Source organism: Prinia subflava, chromosome Z (genome assembly GCF_021018805.1).
Source record: "Prinia subflava isolate CZ2003 ecotype Zambia chromosome Z, Cam_Psub_1.2, whole genome shotgun sequence".
NCBI lineage: Eukaryota > Metazoa > Chordata > Aves > Passeriformes > Cisticolidae > Prinia > Prinia subflava.
In genome coordinates, this window is record NC_086283.1 from 25,673,963 (window position 1) to 25,699,300 (window position 25,338).

The following is a 25,338-nucleotide window of genomic DNA, read 5'->3' on the forward strand; positions in this document are numbered from 1 at the left end:
ACTGTGTCTAAAACGTAAATAGCTATTAAAATAGCTCCTTTTAAAATCACTCCTAGCACAATGAGAATAAAAATAGCATCTCACATTTTCCATAGTCAATAATCTGCCCTCAAGTCAGAGGAAGCTGTTAAACTTTGGCTTGGCTCACTCCTGAGAAGTTTCATTTTTAATGCACAGATGATACAGCAATTCCATTTAAAGTGCTGCACTGCTGCAGACTTGACCAGCAGATCACAACAGGTCTTGGTGCTCACCTACTTAATGTGGTTCAAAGCAATGAGGTCTGGTATCCCTTACGTGCAGAAATGCAGAAAAAGCCACTGTTTAAAGTTCCCTTTCAGTGCCCTTCCTCGGGCTTAGATCCATCCCACTATGGAAGAGAAGAATTGTAGCTTCCCACTCTAAGCCTTTTATTTCTCAGGCTGAACTCTCACTCATCATCAAGCCATGCCCCTCCAACTACCCAGCTGGAAATACCTGAGTAACCTTTTTGTTCTGGGCTGATGCATGGGTTTGTGTTCCAAATCCAGAATTCACAGTTTAGTTCGCCCACCTTCTTCCTTAAAAGACATAAAAAGTTGTTTTCAATGAAAAACAGAGGTTTCAGCAAACCTCTGCACCAAGAACTATCCCAAGCTGTAGCCTGTAACAAATACTGATACTTTGGGTGCAATACTTCCTGACAACATAGAAGAGACAGAATTCTATGTTATAGCAAGCAAACCAAGGTCAGAATCTTAAACAGATGCTCAGATTCCCCAAGAGGTTCTAAATCATCATTACTAACAGTTTGGTGACGATTGATGCGACAAATTGGTCAAATCTTATAACCAGGATAAATCTCCACCAAACGTGTAGGTAGGTTAGAAACACAGGAGGAAAAGATGAAGAGACAAGAGTGCCTTTTTTATTACGCTGCTAATCATATCTCTCATTACCTGTATCCTTCAGATCTATCCTCTTCCAGGAACAATTCTAAAGGACAGAGTACCCTCACAGGCTAATATGTTTCCTGTATTGATCTGAAAAGCACTTAGGAGAGCAGGTGGCACACACCCAGGAACTGCAGCTTTTCCGAGCTGAGAATTTCTCCTGTAATACTTCAGAACAAATTACATCCTTTATCTTAGACAACAGCCCTTAAAAAGGCATAATATAATACATTAGGAGGGCCCTCTCTATCTAAACTTCTACATGAGAAAGCTGGTGTTTAGTGCTTTCCTCTCGTTGTAATAGTGCACGTACAAACACACACCGAAATTCTCCTGCGCTGCTCAGGGAGATGGTACCAGCACCCTCTGCTGTCACACAGAGCCAAGTCCCAGGCACAGGGAATTCTAGAGACAGCTTCCTACATCTTCCACTACAGATTCTGAGCCTCACAGTGACGCTCTGAAATGAACTCTGCACTTCAACACTGTTTTATTTTCAAAGATAGTGACCGCGGCTAGAAAAAAATCACCCCAAATGAGCTTATTATACTAGATATTTTTACTCATTGAACACCTAAAAACTACACTAGGACAAGAAATCAAAACTATGCAATAGAGTTACCAACTTCTGTAAATGCAACAATAGATCACTGATATTTCAACATTTATCTTATAACCCCATCTTCTAACCTCTTGTGATTATATGAGACTCTGTTTTGATGTTTTCTCTACGTGCTTTTTGTTCTCTTAGTTGCACAGAGAGACTTGAAAACATTAACTGCAGAAATCCAGAATGCAAGTGAATTTCAAATACACACCACACGATTCTCTTGTGTTTTCCTTCTTTATTAAAGCACTCCAAAAATGTCCTGGAGCAGCTTCTTTGAACACATGCAAACAAGTATTTTCAAGGCTTCCTATGACCATGAGTGTGTGCCTTCAAATCAACCCTGCACTGAAGGAGCAATAACTCCAAACAACAGGAGAGCCATCAGCTCTCTCATGATGTTTTAAACTTAGATTTAGGAAAGTTTCTTAGTCTGACCAGCTGTGTTGATCAGTCTCAAGTCACACAAAATCACATTAAAACAAAATCTATACAGTTTATCCATGTATAGAATCAATATTGACCAAAGACCTATTTTTATTTCTTCCTTAATGAATGAGGGTCATCCATCCCTCTTCTTTTCCTAGAAATTATATCATCCCCAGTGACAGCACTTAATAGTAAACCAAATACGGGATTGGAATACAAAAGGGGTTCCCTCAAGACAAGGATTACAAAAAACATATATACATACCAAACATAAAAGATAGGAACAATATTAAGATCAAAAGGAAACACAGGGAAAAAGAGATTATAGTATCCATTGCAGTACTTTGGGTGAAGAGTCATGATCCCCATTAACAGAGTAAGAGAGTTTGCTAAATATAGAAAGGCCTGCATTTTACACAGGGTCAGTAAGCTTGTGGTGGGATGACAACTGTACAAAACTTCAGGAATCAAAGCTGAGTATACTCTTTTACACTGCACTCAAAAGTTTCAGAGAAATACAAATGTTTCAATTCTTTGTATGGAAAGATATGCTTCCTAAAGCACAGAAAAAACAAGTTACAAAATAGGCATCGATTACCAAGCCAATATGAAACTCCTACTCTTTCTGGTGTTAGTCCAGAATAAATAGTATCTACAGATTCTGAGCCTTCCTGGGCAAGTAAGTTTTCACCTATTAAAAAACCTTAAAAATCACAGTCTAGCTCCAAGTTAATACTGTTTTCAAATTGCAAAAGCTACACATTAAATTCAGGCCAAGACTGGAAGATTAAAATCTTGCTTGAGCTGATCTGAAACCAATTTTCTTTGGTTTGCAGTTAATCCTATCAATAGATAATATTTTCCTTTAAAAATTCCGACCAACTTTCCAGCTCAAAACATTCCATCAGCCTTCAAAATTTGCACTGACTGTAAACAAAAACTACATAAACGTGCAATGCTGCAAGAACTGGAAGGACCAGTAAGTGCCACCATCTCTTAAGCCACCAACATTGTTTCACAAAGCTTATCTTTCAAATGTTTGCATCCTTGAAAGTCAACAGCAAAACTGTTGTGAGTTTAAGTGACTGCAAGGCCAGGCCCTGAGAGAATAATCCTGCTCCAGCTGCACATTCTCAGACTGGTGTGGAGTTAATGGTTAAAGACTGATGAAACTAGAAGGAAAGCAGATGCCCCTTTTATGACTAACATTAGGTACAATTGAACAATTAGATACAATTAGATACAATCCTCATGGACACAGAGTGTGGCATTTCTTGAAAACAAGATGCTGCCTTCCAAGGAGCAAGTTCTTCCCTCAACACACTCTTTGAGAGAGACAACTGGCTGAGGAATCTCACAAAAAAAAATCACTATTTGCCATAATTAATGAAATGGAGGATTTTTTTAGCAGAACGTTTAATTTACCAAGATTTCTAAAGAGATAACTAAAAGCAGACTATCTGCTACAGTTTGGTGGTTTTCCAGTGCAAAGAGAATGGTTGTGCAGCTCTGGGCCATTCCAGTGGGTGTCTGTGAGCAAAGACCAATAGCACTGAGACTTCAAATCACACAGAAGCCAGAATCGCTCCAACTCACATGTGTTTAGACCTCACAGCTATCACAAAACAGATCCATTAACAATCTCAAGCAGAGCCAGGCTGCCCATTGCAGAGCACTAGAGAAAGAAGTGTGATGACATCTATGTCCATGACTCACGGTGCATCAGTGCCCAGCATTGCATCTATTTTAAAGCCAATGCTAATTTCTTAGCTCACAGCCAAACTGCACAAAATACTGTACGGTCTTTTTAAAAGAACAAGTTTTTTTAAAAGAAACCTTAAAAACATATTTTGCTAGAGAAATGTTTCAAAAGCCTGAAGCATGTCTTCTTAGAACATCACCATCAGATGTGTGTTCACACACATATAAAAGTGAATCAAATTTTCCTAGTGTTTGGTAGTAGGAAAAGCTCAGCTTCCTAATACATCAAATTAAGCCCACAATGGCATTTCTTCATCATGTCTTTACATACAACAGTCTGATCAAAAGTTTTAAGGCTCTTACTTCTCAAAAGAAAGAAAATGGTCACAGTAAAGAAGGGATTAAATGGAGTTAACGCAGCTATTGGCAATGCAAAGAAGGGTGCTCGTGTAATTTGCTATTGAACAATCTGGGGCATTTCACTCCATGCTTTGGCTTTCTTCTTGGCCAGGGACAGCCAGGGCGGTTCAGCAGGACTGCAGGGTGTCATTGGCAGGCTAGAGTAGTGTCTTGCTTCCTTTCCAACAGCAGGAACCACAGATGCTTCCTGAGAAACTGGTCCAACTTTACCTGCCCATGAGAAGATACACATCACTCACCAGAAGCCTAGAGAGTTAAAAACCCAATTTCTGCCAATATTTTCTTCTCTCAGAAGAAACTGTTTTACCACCCAAAATGCTTATGACTCACCAGTAAGTCAAAGGAATTGTTAATTGGCTATTGCTGACACTTTGGTCCAGCTACAGCAATGGTGAGGACCAGCTATTGCAACAGGAAAATTGGTACTAAACAGTAAGTAATGTGCCCATAAAGAAACCTTCTTCTCAGTCCAAACAGCAAGTGTCTAAGCCCAGACAGATGAAGGAAATTTTTCAAAATTCTTCATGTGAAGCATGTGAAGACTACAGCCCAAATTATTTGTCTAATTCATATTCTTGGTTAATTAATATTTTAATGTTTCAAACTCTTGATTTCTATTAAAGTGCATGGCAAGGAGTTCCACAGGCTAATTCTGCTCTGTGAGAAGAAGAAAATCTAGGAATAAGACTCCTGAGTATGCAGGAAAACAGAAACAAAACAGCTGCAGGGTAAAGATTACCCCAGGCTTGCTGTGGAGTTAAAAGTTTATGTTTTCCCTTAGTGAGAAGACTTAAAGTTTTTTTTTAGTCTTCACTGCCAACACAACTATCCTCTAGTAATATTATTAAATAGTAGGTAGGAATCAAATCATTGCTTTATGTACTTTCACTTGTAAGCTACAATGATGGGGTTCTGATGGTTACTAGGTGTTGCTCTTAATGCAGCCTAACAGATGCCTGTCATACTCACAAAGGATGTAGGAATACAGATAATGCTTCTTTAGTTTCTAAATAGGCTTTAAATGGTTTCTAAATAGGCTTTCAGTTCCTATTTAGAAAAGGCCTGCTCCATTCACATTGTTTGATTTTTTTTTTTTAATTAATGTCTAAGCCATGTTAAGTACAAGAAGCTTCACCTTGCTTGCACTGAAATCAATGGAAAATATTCATCAGCTCCATAAGTCACACTCCATGAGCAGAGCTAAAGTAGTTCCCTATATTCAGGAGGTCTCTGGTCTTTTAAAAGTTCTGGCTGGTTGGTAGTTCTTGCAGGAGGCAAACTGTACTTAGAGAATACTGAAGGAAGGATACCATCCATTAAAACAGGCTGCAGCTCTACATACACATGAAATTTTCAGAAGTATCTAAGACAAGGTAGGAATTCAAGCAAAATTTTGAATTTTGATTACTGAAATTTTGATTTTGAAAATTAATTTGGAAGAGAACCTTTTTCACAATAAGCACAATAATCCAAATAAATAACTCCTCTGGATATTAACTCTACATCCTTTCCACCACCAGCACTTTCAACTAGACAAAGTCCTGGTTGGGCTAACGGGAACCAAATCAGAGAAGATTTACATCTGGGATTCCAAATCTCCTACTCATGCGTAGACAGTGCTGAGCATTTCCTAAACAATAGGGGCTGGCTTTCTGAGCAGCAGAAGAGTAGTGTTCTTCTTAAACAACTAGTCAGAACTTTTTGTGATGCTCAAGTGGTGGGACACTAGAATATGCCGATAAATGCTGCCTCTGGAGGAGAGGAAACAGTCACTGGATGTCAGGAAACTAGGCCAATTCTGGGGAAGAGGTAGCACACAAAAACCTGTAATTCTGCTGTAAGCACCACAAAGACTGCAAGTTCTAATAAATGAGTAGCAGAATAATTTCTGAAGTTCTGAATTTTGACCAAAGGCTGCTGGGCTTCCAAAGCTAGGACAATGCGATAAATAGAAATCCACAAATCCAGAAAACCAGACTTTCAGAGGAAGATCACATCTGAAGCCACATCTTGGCCTGTTTACATTTCACGTCTCACTTTGCACCTAAAACCATAAGACAAGGCTGGCCTGTAGCAGAATCCTTTTTAAAAGGTGTGGTGTTTAATCACACATACACACAAAAAATTAGCTGCAACTGACATCAGAGCCTCTGTGTAGGTGCAAACATTCTGAGCCAGTCATTTACTGTAGTAAGGGAGAAAGCCAATTTTGTAGAGCCTGTAGATTTAGGATTGGTTAACAGCTCTAGCAGTAACTTCTACAGGGAGCAGCACAGAGGTACTCTCAAATATCTCTAGTACAGGTCTCTGGGTGCTGCTGGATTACACAGGGAAAGAAAGGGGCCAGATGTGTGGGCTCTCTCTAGACAGAATCTCTTACTGCGTCAGCTACAGGAATCTGCATCCATTGCCACAGGACTGACACAGTGGTGCATTTCTTATCTACTTAGGCAGTATCTGCAATCAATAGCTTTCAGCTAGCACAGTATGTTTTACAGCTGAAGGACTGGCTTATCTGTATCTAGCTGGAGCATGTCTCTGAGGTCTGGCACCAGACTGAGTAAGCAGGGAGGGAGAAGCTGCAGCCCAGCAGAATCCTTGGGAGAGATAATGTGAGTCACCAAGTGAATCACACTCTTCCCCTGCATCTTTAATACAGAGAAACACAGCTGAGTGCTCAGGAGAGGGGCCATCCACCCTCTATGTTCACCTGAGGGTGAAACTGACTCTACCTAAATTATTCTTGATACGTGTTTATCTATTCAACACATCTGGCCATGGAAACTGCACGCTTTCCACATGCAAGCCACGCTGTTCTGCACCTCCCTGCTCTTATTGTTAGAAAGTATTTCCTAACAGCTATGCTAAACATCCCCTGGTGCACTTTAAGTTCATGCTGACCATAAAAACTAGTCTTGTTCTCTGAAGAAAATATAGTTGTCTTTTCTAGACTAAACAACTCCTATCAGCATTTCCTGGCTGACTGGAGATCTGGAAGACTTGACCTTTTATGCTGCTTTCTTCTGGACACCCTCCAACTGCTTCAACTGCTATTCTTCAGTACTGATCTTGCCCAGCAATAAATCACCAGACCGTTTACATGCCATTTCATGAACTGGCAGGGGAGATAAGAGTTCCTCACTTGCTTTCTGTGCTGAGCAAACAAGCCTTTATGTTGACTTATACAAAAACCATGGTCTGAATAGGCCTTACATAAAGTGTGCTGATTATAAAAATGGTGTTCCTCTTCCCCCATCACCTGCCACCTGTGTCGCTGACTGGTGCAAACTGTGGCCATCATGTAAAGAGAAAGAATACCTGCTGCTGCAGACACACTGGTCTTCGTTTGTGTTTTCTTGTCCTGAGAGCTGGAAGGCATGTTCTTCTTCAGTGTGTTCTCACTAGCACAGATCTCTTGCTGTGTGAGGAGAAAAAAAAGCAAGTGACTGCCAGCCATGGGCACTCATAGAGCTCACCCTGGCAACCTCTGAAACATGGCTGTGGGAATGCAGCTAAAGCCAGGCAAGGATGGCTGGGAACATCCTGCAGGAGGGAGGGAGGGAGAAGGCAATGAGGAAGCTAGTGCAACTCAAAGCAACTACATAAATATGCTCTGGGCAATAAGAAAGCTCTGAAAATTGTCAGGTTTGAGCAATGCAAAGGAACTGGACAATAGGACAATAGGACAATCCAGCTCTGAATTAATCTCTGTGACAGTGTAGTCACAGGCATTTGCTCACTTGCATCAGTTGTCTGTCTCTGTTTTAGAGACCAAGCCTGCAAAGCTCTCTCTGAGTAGTGCTCACAACACGCCTCCCATGAAGACAATATTGAACAGTTTGCACAAGTACCCAGGTGACCTGGGGCAGGATTCACACCCATGCAGCATTACTTGGTACTCTACCTCCCCTTGATCCACTTTGGTCAAAGCTTTGTCTTCATCTTTATGTTCTTTGGCAAGAGGATGGTCCTGGAAACCCTTTTGTTTTAGCTTTGCCATGGAGACCCAAGCTGGTTCAGAGGAAGCGGTTTCCAAACATGGAGAGACTTTTTCTACAAAAGAAACACTTTTGAAGTAAAGGAGGGATTTAAGTCAAGTCAGCCTAAAGCTAGTGTTTCACATTTTTAATCCTTTAGCATTTGTAACGCCCTTTGAACATGGTGGAGATAAAGCTACCTTCCCTGATGATTTTGTCCTCAGCAATAACTGTTTTTTCTGCTTATTCTAGAGTTTTTGACCCAACTGTTCTTCTGTGTAAGTCAATGGCAGATGTCCCGCTGAGATCCTTGTGAACTGGATTTTGCCTTTGAAACAACATCCCTCTGTTGCAGATTAAATGAGTACTACAATAATGATTTTTTCATATAGGCAGTAAAATATAGGCTTCTTTGTCATTTTAAAAATATTTTAAATTAAATCATTGTTTAAAAAAAAAATCACACATAATCCAACTCCTAGTCAAGGTCTGAGCTGCTGCAGTCTGAATTTTTAACTACAAAACTGCAGCAAGTTTTAAAAAGCAGTGTTAAAACTCCAACTATATGCACAAATACCTCATACCAGAAACGTTTCAGAAGCATTTAAGCTATTATTCTGTTGTTATTCTTGCTGGAACACACCATTCATTAAGATAAGCCAAGAATTCTCTTGACTGGCCAAATCATCGAGCCAGTTAAATTATAGTGGTGATGAACTCAAGGCTGATTTTGGTTCTGGTTCTCAAGAGGATTTTTGGTGGTTTTTTTGGTGCCACTCTGCCAAGGTTCTTAACATGACCACTGTTTTCCACAATGTTCGGAAACAAATATAGCATAAATACCTGAAGGTTTGTAACTATTTTGCTTCTTTGTCACTTCTTCTGATCTTGCCTTGGCAGGATTTTTGTCTTCTAGGAGATCTGGTTTTTTAACAACTGATTTTGTGTTAACAGGAAGGCGTGGAGGTGGCTTCCCAGTGCCTATCAATTTCTGATCCTCCTTGACTGAAGCAGAAGAAGTAATTGGAACAGCTGAGGGGATCAGCTTTGGAGGCTCTACATGGCTTTCATTCTGGTATTTTAGTAAAGACGATGTTCTTCTTAGTCTGACCCCAAATGGGTTCTCAAAGTTTTGTGTTTCATGGTCAGTCCACTCCATAAAAGAGCTCAAATGCAGATCTGTGTCCTTACAGTCTCGATCAAATCTATCTGAGTTAGTTTTTGCTGATTCCCGCATAACTGCATCAAAACGTGTGTGTTCTTTTGTCATTCCTTCAAAGAATTCTGGTCTTATAGGGGATGTTGGAGAACTTCTGGAATAGGAATCTTCTTTTGAATTTGAACCTCCTGAGAGAGATCTTTGCCATGCTGGTGCAATGGTAAATCTGACTGGTTTAGCAGAAGCAGTCTTCGGTGGAGTTTTAACATTTTCATCTGATGATTGATTGCCTTTTGCTGTTTTTCTGTGAGAAGCCGTAGTGCTTATCTGGTACTCCTTACTGTCAGCATCAGAAGATATATTACTCTTCAAGCCAGCCAAACTTGAAGAGGCAAGACACTCAATGGAAAGTTTTTCAGAACTGCATGATGCATTGGCTTGTTGACTGCCTTGGTTACCCTTAGAGACAAGTACTTCTGCTTTAAAACATACTTCCAATTTACTGCAAGGTACCACAGAAGCTGCTTCAGAGACAGATGAAGCAGTGTCTATTTTTTTTTCTATAGTGTCCTTGGATAACTGCAATTCGATAGTTTCACAAGTTTCTTTGTCATTTTTTGCTACTGAACTCTTTTCAGACCTCAAAACAGCCACTGTCTTTATGTCAGAACAAGACTCTGCGTCAGCTACTGCAACTTGTGGAGTGCTCAGTGCAGTATCTGAGACAGCATGGTTGGAATGATTCCCAGTAGTACCAAAGCAGAGTTCACCTTTGCCAGTAAACAGTGGATCCCCTTTTTCCTGGACTTTAATGTTTGGATCCACAGAATTTACCGAGGAACTCTGTGGAATGTCTGGCAGTATGTCCATGCTCACTGCTTCCACACCACTGCTAAACAAGTCAGCTGCTGGTATGTCTGGAGACACAACAGCTTCTCCTTCAAGTTGGTGCAATTCTGGAAGTGCAGGTGCTTCAGCACCGGCACTTTGTGGTTGTAATTTTGATTCATTAGCAGACTCATTTGCAGAGTACAACACTTTTGCACTGTGGTGTTCTCCCAGGTTTACTGGAGAAGGCTCAGGCCTCAGGAGGAGTGTGGCTCCTTTGTAGTGATGATCCACACCAGGAAGGGACCCAACCTCTTGCAGCAAAGCACAAGGGTCTTCTAGCACAAGTGTGGAATCACGAGAGTCAGGGGCAGCATCAGAGGGAGTTTTTACACCTGGTGTCTCCTTAAAACCACCTCCCTTTGCACAGTGTCCCACCTGGGCTGACAACCCTATATTGAACAGAGGAAAAGAGCACTTAAAGGTTACAACCCAGGCACCACCTGTATGCATTTCAGATAGTGCAGTCCTTTAACATGAACATCCCATGTCCGGGTACTGCTGACTGATAAAAAAGCCTGTTCAGAGCCTATTTAGAACTAGGCTATCCAAGTGAGAGACTAATACAGTTTTAGTCTGAACATTCCTAATCCAGGGAATGACAGAAAGTTGCTGTCTATTTCAGCTGTATGTCTTTAGTTGCTGTTTAGTTGTTTTCTGCGCATACTCTTAGTTGTAAGACTACTAGCCAGATTTCCCTAGACATTTCTGCATGTGTGTGCCTGGAAAAGCTATCGACAACAACTGGGAAAATTCTCTCTGGGTGAGTGGCAAAGAAAGATCCAGTAAACAGAAGCCAGTCAAAGTCACCTGACACACACAGCATAAAATACTAAGGTTGAAGTTTTTCTGAGTGTCAAGGGACTCAGTTTCACATTCACCGAGGTCCAGCCAGCTGTGTAGGTCAGGTGCTTCTGAACATGGTACTTTCACCTCATGCTTTTTTTAATGCTGCCCTCAAAGTTCACCACTTCAGCATCACTTTGTTGAGTGTACTTGACTTTTTCCATCACAACAATTTAGCAGCCAGGATTGGTTTTATTTTATAGAACCAAATGATGCCTAGTTTGAAAGGACATACAATTCAAACAGGTCCTGTCAGTGTTATGCAGAAGAGTTCAAGCTCCCCAAGTGGCAATACCTGTGTCTTCATTACCTTCCCAATTGCTTTTATCACTCTCAAGTAATTCTGTTGAATTTCTCTTCCTTTCTGGAGCTGCATGAAGACATGCTTCATTTTCCAGCTGTACCACCTGAAGAAGTGAAGATGCTTTAACTGAAGAACCATGAACAAAAATGGTACTTTATACACACATTTCTATAAATACTCAAATCATAGACACAAAACCTCCATCCTGTAATTTACCAACACTGTGGGTAATGTACTATTCCAGTTAAGAACTGGATTTGTAAAAATAGATTTAAGCCTCCTTGAAACTGACATTTAGCTTTTCAAACACTAGAAGTATTTTTACAAATTAAGCATGACCCAAAATTTTTGGCTAAATAATGAAAACCAAAGATTGTACTTTTCTTCAGTTTCCATGATATTGAAGTTTTCAGAGTCTTTTTAGTTTGGTTGGTTGGTGCAAAAGAGGTGTTTTCCCTTCTTCCAATGGAAGTAAAGGAAGGGGGATAGGAAAGAAATGAAAAATAGTAATTAAAAACTACACTCATTTCCTTCTGCTCAGTGGTGCTTTTCCAGAAAACACCTACCTGGAGGGGTAGCTGCTGCTTGTTGGTAAAGCCTTTCTGCTTCCGAGGGTTGACGGCAATCCTGTGCCTGGCTGCCGAGGTGTCCAGGCAGCCAAGGGGACTGGCAGGGAGGGTAAAATCAACAGGAAGGAAGCTGCTGCTCCTTGAGATGGGGGTCCCCTGAGTGGCAGAGGATAAAGGACTGATGGGCCTGGAGGAAGCTCCAGAAGGTATCTGTAAAACAGAAATACAATGCTGTATTTATTTTGCTTTACTTCCCCACATCTCTGGAACATTTCCTCTGTTAGTTCATTCCATTTCAGAAGCTTGAAACAGCTGTAGTTTTGGAGATAAAACCTTATTTTAAAATGCATGCCTAAAGTCATCTCTTCAGAGAGATTACTCAGTTCTGTGTGTTCAGCTGGGGGTTAGAATTGGGGGTTAGATTTGGGTGGGTTTTTTTCTTACAGAATTTTTTTCCCTAAGCTGGCAGGAAACTAACTCCTGAGTACTTATGGGTGCTTGAGGAAAACAAAGAAGTGCAGCAGGAGACTGTAGCACTGGGCTACACCTTTATTTGGGTCTCTAGGAGTTTTCTCTCCGAGGGGAAGAGATACCTTGAGTTTTGGGGAAAGGTAAAAAACAGGGTGGGGGCAGCTACACTTGCTCTTGCTGTCGGCATCAGGGAGAGGACGACAGGGCTGCTGCTTGCTGCGGGAGGAGTTCACTGTCACCACCCCATCCCGCGCTGGGAAATCCACCTTCATCTGCTCCTCTGCTCATGTGCCCAGGAACCCTGAGCTCTCCTCCTCCTGCCCTGCTGGGCTGGCCATGCCCCACCGCTGCTGTTTCTTCTGCGCTGCTTTGAGGTTTCTCTGCTACTCTGTGGTCCTGCACTGCCTGCTCCTGCTCCAGCTCCAGCTCCCATTGCGGAGCTTCTGAGCCCATCCACCAGCCCGGGATTTTCCACCGTTCCAGTCTGGCACTCTCAAAGTCCTGTAAGGGCACTGGGATCGGACCACCCCAGGCTCTGTGAAGCAAAGCCCCTCGAGGTTCCTGGTTCTGTTTGTTGCTCATGCTGTAGTTGTTGTTGTTTGTTTGCCTTATTATACATACTAGTAAAGAACAGCTATTCCTATCCCCATACCTCTGCCTGAGAGCCCACTTGATTTTCAAAATTGTAATAATTTAGAGGAAGGAGGTTTGAAATCTCCATTCCAGGGGAGGCCCTGCCCTCCCTAGCAGGCACCTGTCTTTTCAAACTAAGACACGTATTTTACATAATACAGAAGGAGAAATAACTGTCTGTGTCGCAGTGAGAGTCCCACCCCAGTTCTTATCTGCAAACCCGTTTGCACTATGTGCACACACCAGCAGGAGACACTGCTGCCATTTGTATGGTTGCCTTTTCATCCCAGTAACGTGACCCGGAGCAGAAATACATTATTAAAAAGCCACAGAAGTAGCACGGACGTTTGCTCCTCGTTATGTCTAAGAAAGTTGCCATAGCCACTTTCCTCTTTCAATATCCACTTGCAGGAAAATCAAACACTTCTCAGTATACCAGAACCACCTTCCAGAGAGTGATGTGGATCTCATCCTCACAGCAATGCTGCTCTGGGAACTGAACAGTAACCTTAGACTGTGCAATCAAAATAAAGGGTTTACAGAAATGTTTATACAAAAGCCCTAAACATGAAGTTTGAGTGGTTTTGCCACTGTTTTGAAACGCAGATCAAACTTTCTGGAACACTTGCAAAATGTCACAGACATGCCAAACAAGCTTCATTCATAAAGCTGAGTGACACACAGCCATTGCACTGTGCCTGGCATTCCCAATTTAGTTTTGTTTAAGCTTAGGATATAACACGGCAGTTCAAACACATATGCTGATGAAGTTTGAATGATCACGAGAACATCTTCACTTCTCATCTACAAAAACTGTCAAAGTACATCAAAAAATACAACCTCTGTAAATTTTTCCAGTCCGGTCAAGGACTGTGTTTTTCTGAGAGCAGAAGCTGCTGCTTCTCATGGTCATTTATCATCCAAAGAAAATTCCAAATGAAAACACACCCTTTCCTGTGGAATACCTGGCATCAGGAAAGGTTGGTCCTGCAATCATTTCCCATGATAAGAGAGATGTAGGGCATTGTTCACAAACCCCTACTGATGGGAAGGTGTGATTATTTGGTATGGGGGCCCTGGGACATGGAAGCAGAATTGAAGTGCTTTGCCTGGTCCATTTTTTTTGTGTAACTTTATACATTCCTATTGTGTCACAGAGCTGCCTCTGTGCTGTTCACACAACCCATTCGCCAGCAGATTTCTGCCTGTCTTTATTTCTTATTCAAAACCCTGAGAGGTACATTTTAAGTATCATTTGCCAACTCTGGACTCTTAAAGAATTGTTTCCTAGGATACACTGTACTCAGAATAAATTGTAAAAAATAAAATTACCGTGCTGGCTCCATATGCCATCTTAGGGAATTTTATTAGCAGGAAAAGGAGCTATTTACCTGTTCATCTTCACTGTCTGTCCCGCCTAAACTCAAAGAGCTATGACGCTGGACAGGGTTGGAGGACTGTGGGATAAAATGAGGAAGAGGATAAGTCAAGGGATGTATCACACTGAATTATCTTGAACTGGATATCCAGGGCTAATTATGAGAAATGAGAAATAATGAGAAAAAACAAGAGGAAAAACAAAGGAAGGTTCACTGGGTCCCTGCTTTATACAGTAGGTTTAATTTTTGTATTGGCATTAAAGTAAAGTAGGGGAGATTTCTCCTGCATCGAGATACGCCAGGAAGGTTGACCATAGAAGGCAGTATATTTTATAAAGTTATTTTGGGTTATTGTTTTAAAATGATCAGATTTACAAATTCTCACAAGTTCACTGAAATCTAAAATCATGCATTTGCTAATGATAGAGATCAGAGTCTTAGTCTACATAAAAGCATGGAAAATTGTACCCAGAAAGGGTATTTGTAGGGTCAGTTTCTGGATATGCCTCAAAGTGAAAAGTCCACCATCCATCCAGGTAATTTCTTCTGGTTCTAACTGATCTGTACCCTCATGTCTTACCACAAACAAACAAAAAGGTCTTCCCCTTCTCTAGGCAGATTTTATCTTTTCTCTAAGGACAGTCACTAAGGTGACATGACAATTATACCTTGTTTGGCGAATCTGTCAGAACTCCATGAAGGGTGGAAATTTCAGGAGGGCTTCTAGGTAAACCATCATCTTCAGAAACAGCACCTGCATCTTCCAGTTTTTTCCCAGTTATAACAAGGGGAGGTGATCCAAGTCTGACGTTCTGTTGCAGTTGAAGCTGTGGTTGAAATACAGAATATAAACTTTCAACGGTACAGTTTAAAGGAGATGTTCTGGACATGGCAACCCAGATGCTCCTATTAGATATGCAGAATCTTCTGGTTAACAGAAAAACTTGAAGCAACAGACCATTTACAGAAAAGAGTCACTGGTAATTTTTATCCAGCTGCATTCATCAAGGACCCATCATTAAAACTGGAGTTGGTATAAAATTACAACCAAAATCAGTTTTATTCAGTGATTTACCAAAAGAAGACAAGAATTCCAGAAAAAAAGAAGATATCATTACAGAAAATTTACTATAGTTTAACTCCATTTAAATTAAAAACTTTCTGAATTCTAGATTTAACTCTTTGGTCACATAAATTTAAGTATTTAGTCATACAAGGTATTGCCAGTCAGCTTTCCCAACCCCAGATTCTATGTAGTCACCTTTCCCTCACAAAGTCCTTCCAAATTTGAGAGCTTGCCACAACCCTCTCCCACACAAGTAGCTGAGTCATGATTTTTACACAATATCAAATTAATTTCATTTCTGGTCCACCCTAACGAATTGCTTGTTAATTTTCCCCATCATCACATCCTGGTTGTGTCTACAGTAAGAATGGTAACAGCAGCCAGGAACAACTTTGTTTGTAAAGGAGTATGGGGATTCTTTTCCAGGATTGCACAAAAGAATGCTCTGGCAGGCCCTGACCCTAGAAAAATACAACAAAGTCTGCAAACTCACAAGCTGCCAGATGTTCCCTCAAACTAAAAATGTTCAGATCTCAGGAAACGCCATTACTAAAATTCTTGGCTTAAGTCTGTCAGCCGTGATAAAGCTGGAAAAGAAACAAGGTCTGAAGAGAAACTTTGTCCTTCAACCGAAAACATCTCAACAGAATATTCCCAAGATAAGCATGCAGAGTTATTTTTTCTGTTTCTTTCCTTATTAAACCATATTGGTAAATTTTAAGCCTAGTTTTGTGTTTTCCTGCAATCTATCCATTCATTTATGTCTCTGTAAAATAGACTTAAAAAGCTGAAATTCTTATTCAGTGAGATTCATTTGCAATATAATTCCTGTAGATCTAGCTGCCACACAGGGTAGCACAATGTCTAGGCAGTGCCTCAGTTCAAACAGCTTTCTTTTGCAATTTATGGGCAATACATTGCAATACTGTGATATATGGGCAACACAAGGCATACAACATAAATATGCACTTAATGGGAAGGGAAGGAAAAGAAAGTCAGTTCTGCTTTGGTCTCTTTTCACAACTTCCCATCTTAGTTTTATTAAATTTATTACATGCAGACAGCAAAGTGGTGTGGGGAAAACTGAATTTGCATTCTGTCTTCCACTGGTAGAAGTTAATTTACATTGTTCAGGAAGTAACTGCTTTTATTAGTGTTTGGCTTTTATTCCGACAAGAGTCAAGCTTACAGAAAAAGCCTGTATATTAAAGCCACAACAACAGTGCTGGCAGTATTACATTACTGTGCAGAATGATGGATGAGGAGAGGGCACAGTGGACTGCAAACAGCATGAAAAGAACTTTTCTCCCCTCAACAACGTCCCGTAATATACAAACATGATATACAAACATGACTTCTTCTGCTACTCCTTTTGTTATACAAAAAATAGCTTCGCCTATTTTGCAGTCTTAGAGAGGAACAAATCCCTCTGTGCATCTTCTATTACTCAACACGTGACTCAATTGTCTTTTGCAACATGAAGCTCACACAGCAAAGGAATAATTTCAATGACCTTTGGCTCCTTTATCAACCATTTGTATTCAGTCTCTGGAAAAACCTTAAACTTTTATCGGAGTGTTCCAAGCTGGGCAGTTAGTGACATGCAATTAATACAACCAACAGTTCATAAGGGAGCTGTCAAGGAGGGTTCAGCATTGCCTTGGAAGAAGGAAATGACCCAGCAGAATACAGTATCTTTTGCTGGCAGAGAGCAAAAGAATAATTATAGAAATAAATTATAGAAATAAATTTTTTCTAGAATAAATAATTATATAAATAAAAATACAAACAAATATACGAATAAAGGTGTCAGAGCATCCTGACATATCCATCATCCCACACACTTACACAGTTACTGGTACTACCATGTAGAGTGAAAACATCTGAGCCAGAACTGCCAAAAAGAGTAACACAGATAATATTTAAAGAATAACAGCATAAGGGACACGCTACAGTATAAATAAATGGCCTTAACCCAAAAGCAGAAGCTGTGAAGTAAAGAATATAAATCCTACTGGAAGAGGACACACTTAATAAGGAAAGTTTCCAAGAGTTCATGAACTGGATTCACATCACACATTATGAGATCTGGGCAAGGCTGAAAGCACCAGGACTGCTCAAAAATTCAGATTCCAAGAGGCAGAATAGATCCAAAAAGTAGAAAACTTGGCTTTGGACACTTCAGTCAGCAAAAGCCTAAGGCAAACAACAAAAGAATCAAGCAACAGATTTTTTTTCCCTGGGAGACAGCTGACAAAAAGCTGCACTACTGATGAGGGGATGATGTACTCACCTGCAAAGTCTTCACTCTTCCAGGTACGTTTTCCTGAGACAAGACATCACCTGTCACATTTCCTGGTGCAGACTCAAAAATGAAGACGCTGTCATGGGACAAGGCTTTGTTTCCCATGCTGGCCTTGGGCCTGGAAAGGAAGGAAGGACGAGTGGTCAGAGCACTGGGTACATTCCCCACACCACTTCACCAGGGCAGAAGGATGATTAAGAGGCCAGAGTGGGATGCATCAGGCTTAACTTCAGACTTGTGCATGTTTAAGATAGTCACTTAAGATATTTTGCTTCTTTTAGACTCAGAAGGCAGGAGAAACACATTTGATCAAATGCAAAGGTCCCTTTGCAATGCACTCAGCATCTGTACTGAACACACAGGTCACTCAGCAGACTAGAGAGGTAGTCCAGTGTGATTAGGTCCCATGTCAGGAGTTAGGTGGATGCAAACTACCCTAAGAAAGGTCTACAGTCAGAAAGGCACAACAGGAGTCTCCTGTTCTCCTTCAGTGGCAGTGTGCCTAGCATGAGACATTCAGGTTACAACTTTTGCAGCCCAGTGTGTGTCATACCTTCCAAAGATGGTGGATTGCTTTTTCCCTTCTTGCAAATGTAGGCAGAAAATTTAACTTTGATACATTGACAAAATTGATGCAAATCCTCTCATGTCCAGCAATAGAACCAGTTGCATTCATCCATATCGTAAATATGATCAGATCCCAAGCATATTAAAAAATGTAGGTGAGACAAGTGTCCATAGCTACAGTTACAGACCTATCGATGGCCAGGTTAAAGTGCTAGGTAAGATATTCCTTCTCTGTTTCTGTGCTCATTGGGTGTTCAACCCAGTGAAGTAATGATGACTTCCCACAGCAGCTGTTAACTGAGTTGCAATTAACTGAGATTGATTGGGCTTGGGCTATTAAGTTATGCAGAGCAAATTCTGCACTTGAGTGGCACAATAGGGAAAGCTCCAAATAATTTATTAACCAAGTTCCACCAGCATGGGCAGGTATTATTTGTACATTACTTTGTCCAAAAGACAACAAGGATAGCCTCTACCAGGATTTCATCCTAATCTTGAACTGGAAAACATCATAGAATATTCTCTTGTCTTTGGCCATGAGACTATTAACAAATACAAATTACAAGGATTCCTTGGCTCAGATGCTGTGCAGGCAATGCTTTGCCTCTGAAAGTTTGACTCTGGGGAACAGAGGCTGATTAGGAACACAACTCTGACAAAACTCAGTATGCCAAAGCTCTTCTGCAAGGAAATCAAATAGAAGAGGTCTCTGCTATTTGCCTAACCATAGATTCTCTCTTTATTTAGAAGAAAGCCATGAAATACTGTGAACATTCATTAAATAAATACACTATGTAAAAAACCCCAAACAAATTACTTCTTTTCCTCCTGCACCCCCCTTCCTTACATCTCCAGAGACACCTCCTCTAGCTGCTGGACTAACCCTTCTGTTCCCCAAGGGCACAGTCAGTCAGTCTGCAGTTATACACAACCTCACAGTAGGGCAAAATAAATCTGCTCTGAGTTTATGTTGTGTCGAAGGCAATCAGAGCTGTTTCTCTCACAGCACAGGTCAGAGTTTGTGCGTCCTCCCATTACATATCATGTTAATGCCTGTGTTAGTCTGCAGGACAACAGTTCTACAGGCAAGGCACTTGCCTTATTTCATCATTAATGAAGCCACCCCATCCTTTTGTCTCTGATTTTATAATCCTTTTCAGCATGAGAGGTATTCCATATTTTACTGCATTAAGAAAAACAGTCATGAAGCTTTTATTTACTGTAATGTATATTCACCATTAGTTGACATATTTTACTTATTGCAAGGAATGTATTTGCATTAGGATGTATTTGCCTTTGTAACTGGGGAATTCTTTAGCCATAAGGGTTGAGGTCTCCTTGTTCTTGAGACTGCCAGTACAAGATCTCTATCTTTCTTTCTCTCTCTGCATATGTATCATATCTGTTCTGCAAGAGAATTACTGTATTTTCTTCTAATAGTCACCAAAAAAGCATAGGATTAAATATAGAATTAACTGCAGCTTTAGTACAGATCAGTCTCTAATGTGTAAATATATATTTCTGTGTAATTCCAGGCAGTGTATTGATTTAGATTTAGGTTTGGATTTAGACTTAGACAGATTTAGATTTAGATTTAGATTTAGATTTAGATTTAGATTTAGATTTAGATTTAGATTTAGATTTAGATTTAGATTTAGATTTAGATTTAGATTTAGATTTAGATTTAGATTTAGATTTAGATTTAGATTTATGCTGATGCTAAAGTTGCACTAACTAAAGCCCAGATGTTTCAGCCACTGCATGTCCACACTGATTTCCCTACAAAAATGCTCGCTTCATTAATGTGTACCAACATTCAAGCTTCCCACCAAACTGGAGGGAATGATGGGACACGACAGGCAGCCACAAGGTTCCTAAACCCATCATGGCTTGTTCCATCTTCCATTTCCTGTTGCTGCAACCCCACTCCTTTTATTAGTGTTTGAGGCTGGGGGACAGTGATGGTTACTCACCAGGTAATGGAGAGTGATCTCTCCCTGTCCTTATCTTGATCCACAAAGCTTTTAACTAACTTTACTCTCCCATGTCCAGCTGAGGACAAGAGTGACAGAGCAGCTTTGCTGGGCACCTGGTGTCTGGCAGGATCAGCCTACCTTACGTGGTATAAGAAAAAAGAAGAAAAAAGGAAACCACTGCTTCTGCCTAAAGAACAAGCAAACAGCAACATTGTTCTAGAACTGGGGTTTACATTCTACATGCCAGAAATTGCAAAGCTCAGGGTCCTACTATAAACCCTTCAGAAGCTGTATTTCCAGTGGCTTTCAGGATCAGGTTTTATAAAGGATTACACAGTTCAGTCTCTTTAGGTACTTATAAAGTGTGTTTATGCAGAGTCTGTACATGACAGGGTTTTCAAGCAGCACAAACATATCCCTAAGCTTTTTTGATAGTCCCTCTTATCCTATCTCTAAGGAAAAAAAAGAAGGGTTTTACTCACTTCCTGATCTCTGATCTTGCAAAACAGTTCATAATCACTGGAGGGCAGAACTGAGGTAAACAGTAGTTGGACTTGAAATACTTGGTTAAGGGCAAGAAAAAGAGCTCTCACCCACAGTGCCTCTGGTGCAGATAGCTGATTTAAAGCCAGATCCCTCCTATGGGCTGATGGGGCAAGCTCAGATGTTCCTAAGCTTTTTGGACTGGCCTGACTCTAATTTCCTGTGCTCCAGGAGAGTGGTTGTGTGGTCACCTAATCTGTTGCTGTCATGCTAACAAACAAAATAAATAGATTATTGTTTCATTCCCAGATCATTTCCATGACACACAGAGCAAGTGGGGAAAGGTGGGGCAAGGAGGAACAAGCACCCATGAGAAAGTAATATCTACAAGTTTTCCACAAAAGAAATGCTGTGTCCAGCTCCACCAAATGCCTTGTTTGATGACAGAAAGCATCTGGCAGCAGTGCTGATTTCAGCATGTCCCACTCTAGTCACCTATTCATGCCCCCTGCTAGTGTCACCTCCATCCAATGTCTCCTCCAGCAACACCCTGCAAACCATTGGACATGGCCAGTGTTTGGTCACACTTTGTGTCTGTTGGCTCCACAATCCCAACTCCTAGAGCAATCCAGAGAGAGGCCTGGCTGAGTGGCCAGCAGGAGAGGATGAGGAGGGTGGGGAGCTGGAGAACAGCCAAATTACAGGTTACCTGATACCATTCCATGACACCGCTGGAAAGAGACATGACCATGCTCACAGGGTTGTTCCAGGCCAGAGTCAATTAGAGGTTTGCAACAGAGGTGTTGTGTAGTTTGATGGCCTAAAGATTATTAGTGAACCAGTGCTTGCAGTGCAGCCTGATAGCTTGTACTACACTGACTGAGAAAACGACATTGTTTTAGACTAACACCATTGAGAGAGCTGAGAAATGCTCTTACGGACTGGCAAATCTCACTCACAGCCCTCCAGGGGTGGCTGACACAAAGCCAGGGGCCTTCAGCTGTTATCTATGCCTAAAGGGCTAGGTAAGAAAGTTAAAGAAGCAATCACACACTGATAATATACCAGAAACACTTTTCTCTTTACTGCAGCCATGACAGAGGGCATCACTCATGCTGAGAAACAACCACACGGCTTCACACTTCTCTGTACTAGCAGTACTCAGCCATCATCCTCTTCTTGTAAAGTTGCTGCAGATCAGACCCTCCTAGACAGATCTCAACACTAAGAACTGGGCTATCTGCAGTCTTACTCTAAGAGGTTGGATCACCCCTGCCCCCGGCCACCCTCCCCCTCCTTTTCCAGGCTGACTCTTCAAGCGCTAGCAAAGAAAGAGGAAATTCCTGGAATTCCTTCATCAGCATTAGGGCTTGTTTTGCACAAATTTGGACAGAGGTTGCTCCTAAGGGGCAAACTCATGCTTTTACCCTACTGCTGTGAGAGGTCCAGTTTTATTTATTTTCCTTCCCCACCAGCTTACCCAGCCTCCCTTGGTGAATGAAGTGCAGTAGTGTCAAGCACAGCGATGCTGACATCGCTGCTGGACTGGCAAGGTTTTAAATTACTCTCTCCCCTGGGAGGTGGAGGTTCTTTCCTTTTCTTCTTGGCAAAGAAGTTCTTGAAAGTCTGAAATTTGGACTTCTTCTTTCCTGCAACATGAAAAAAAAAGAAAATTTTTGAAAATTGGTGGTCTTGCTTAGCTTGAGTAATGTTATCTCTTAAATTCTGGAGGAAGCCTCAAAGCTAGATCAGCCCATTCAGTTTCAGTCAGCTCCTTTGTAAATAATTCAGTGCTGGAGTCCAGTGAAAGATGAAGCTTCAATTCTTACATTTGGTTCCTATAAAGCAACACTGGCATTAAGCTGACAATAGTGGTGCCTACCCAGGTTCCAGTCTGTGCAAAAATATACCTTTTATAGAGAATGTATCTATCTACAACTGAACAGTGATCATACTTATACTGTCAGTAAAAAATGCCATCAATGTCTTTAGCTATTAATGTTCTTTACTTAGTTAGGTTTAGTTCTGCTTACTCTTTACTCAGTGCTCTAAGGAGACAACACCTGAAGGACATTCAACATTGGCAAAAAGATTAAAACTGGAAAAAGAATTTATAAACTCTAAAACCAAAATATCTGTTCCTACATTAAACAACTGTCCCAAAATAAAATCACCTCCTCCAGGGACAAAGGAGCAAACTTTAATTTAAGACATCATCTTGCAGGACACGAAAGCCCCAAACATAGCAGCCATAAGAACACAATTGGAAAACTGATAATTCATTTTCAGATTTTCCATAGTCCAAATGAAAATACAAAAAGAACAAAAAAAACTCACCGTGAAACATCATTGATTTTTTTTTTTAATCTAAAATACCTCAACATTCTTATGTATATTTTCTTTCAGCACACAAGTACTGCATTTTGTCCCTGACCCTTACACTGAGGGGTCACTTTGAGTGGTTTGGACCAAACTATTGTACTGAGACCCCTGTGATTGACTTAAGTACATACTCAGAGCAATAACATCATTGCATATCTGAGCCAGCTTCATTGTTCGATCAATACTTTACAGCAGTGGGCATAATACATGCCCACAGCTGGAGAGTTCTTTCATAAGCGAAGCATTATTCCAGCACAATTATTGTCTTCTCCCAGCAATGATTTAGTTGGCGATGCTCTGTCTCAACGTGTGCCCTGTACGTGCAGAGATCTCTGCCCATGGGCCTTATCAGGGCTGAAACTGTGCCACCACACAGCTGCACCAGACAGTGGCCACTTTGAGAAGTAAACAATGATACTGAGATCTCCTCCTCCCCCTGTCTCCTCCCTGCTCCCCAGCCCAGTGCCAGCACCGCGTGTCAGGACACACAAGGACGCTGCCACGGCATCCGGCACGGCCACCCCTGTGCAGAGCCACCAAAGACCTGCACCTGCTTTCCAAGTGACCCGGGTTGCTTCTGCCACCAAAGTTATCTTTCAAACCATGTAAAGTGAACTCTCACCGGAGTCCTACTTGTCTCAATAACAATGGGAATGTGGCTGCTCTTAAGGAGGCCTTTTTATCGTCCTCTGATGCATATCAGGCAATAAGTGAACGAGACAGTCACAGAAAACATACAGGTTGTATTGCTGTGACCCAGACAACAGAGCTAATCCCAAGGGTTTGGGTTTTAATCCTCCCACAGGGCTCAATGAATTTCATGCTGCACCCATACCAAGAACTGGCAAGAAAAGACAGGTCACACAGCAAGCACACAGAGCCTCTCAAGTAAAACAAGCATGGTAAGTGTGCTTCAGAATCTTTAGAAACACATCCTGACCATTCCTGTCTTTCATATCAGCAATTAGACAATACGTATGGTATTCTTCCAGAAAACTTGCCAAAGCTAATCTGGTTTATCTTAGATGAGCAAAACAAAAGTTTAACAAGCTTAATGAAAGCAGTTCACCAAAATTATCAATTCTACAATGTCTGCTAACACAGTCAATGACTCAAGGAACACAATGACAGATTCTGAGACAGGCAAGGAGCTCTGCAACTCAAAAGCCATCCAAGTGAGAAGCAGTGTACACTGGTGAACTGTCAGTTGTACAGACACAAAGCAGGCTGGATTCTAGCGCAAGCATTACAGATGAGCTTAATTAGATGCGGATATTTCCAGAGAACCAGGAGGGTATTAAAAAAACCCCAACAAACACACACACTAAAAAACCCACCACACAATAATACGTGATCCTGAGGATGTCTAAGAGAAACAGATGTAAGTCTTGCCACAAAAGCAAGCATTGCCAAGGTACTACTCCGAATACTTGTCTAGATCAGAAGTGACAGTAACTTTAGAATGGAGGCTACAGAATGGATTTCCAAACACTGCCAACGAGCAAACCCCAGCTGGCATGGGACAACACTTGTACCATTGTGCAACAGAGAGTATCTGATGCAGACACATCAGTTACTTCAGTGCCTCCTCTAGACTCTAATTTATTACTGATGTGTGGGGTACATCCTCTCCAGCAATAACTCCTCTTCAACCATGCTTTGCTCAGCCACAAAAATTCAGCTGCCTCAGATGAATGAGAAGAAATTTACTGCAGGAAGTTCCAGAGACTGGCACTTGCCATATTATTATGTAAAAAAAGCTAAAATCACTACTAGATACTTACTGCTGGATGCAGATGTAAACTGTGGGACTGTTCTGTGTGAGAGCACTTAGCAAAAAAGACATGGTTCAGAAAGACAATGCTCTTGTTTGTTCCCTACTGCAAACAGTTGTGCTCTGGTTTTGCACAGCGCTAAAAGGATGCCACCTTTAAGCTGAAGGTGCCTACATCTCAGTGCACTGTAAAGCAGCCCAAGATAATACTAAAGTGGTAAAATGCTCAATGATACTTAAACCAATAAAATACAAGAGGACTCTAATACTTTAAAAAAAAAATCATTACATAACAAAAATCCAAGCTCAAACAACCATGCCTATTTCCCCTTCATCCACTGGTGACTTTTGAAATCTTATGGTTGCAAATTTTCAGTTTTATGGCATTAAAAATAAAATACTAAATTTCTAGGTTACTCCCCTAAAAAGGAAAAGCCTTCCCAAAAATTAGTTGCTTATGCCATGTTTTA

At 41.1% G+C, this 25,338-nt stretch overlaps 1 protein-coding gene across 2 annotated transcripts in view; it reads right to left on the minus strand.

Annotated features, from left to right (window-relative positions):
• Positions 1-1,625: 1,625 nt before the first annotated feature.
• The window catches only part of KIAA1210 (KIAA1210 ortholog), a 55,739-nt gene continuing 32,026 nt past the window's right edge, over positions 1,626-25,338 (minus strand). Inside the window, exons 3-12 of one of the 2 annotated variants that reach the window (XM_063423306.1) lie at positions 22,193-22,361; positions 17,675-17,804; positions 14,984-15,142; positions 14,328-14,393; positions 11,830-12,042; positions 11,270-11,366; positions 8,910-10,505; positions 7,994-8,142; positions 7,408-7,507; positions 1,626-4,299 (exon numbers count right to left, since the gene is read on the minus strand). In XM_063423306.1, the coding sequence (XP_063279376.1) occupies positions 4,127-4,299; positions 7,408-7,507; positions 7,994-8,142; positions 8,910-10,505; positions 11,270-11,366; positions 11,830-12,042; positions 14,328-14,393; positions 14,984-15,142; positions 17,675-17,804; positions 22,193-22,361 (2,852 nt within the window). In that variant the 3' untranslated portion in view covers positions 1,626-4,126. The remainder of the gene's footprint in view (positions 4,300-7,407; positions 7,508-7,993; positions 8,143-8,909; positions 10,506-11,269; positions 11,367-11,829; positions 12,043-14,327; positions 14,394-14,983; positions 15,143-17,674; positions 17,805-22,192; positions 22,362-25,338) is intronic. The other variant, XM_063423305.1, reaches the window with a different exon arrangement.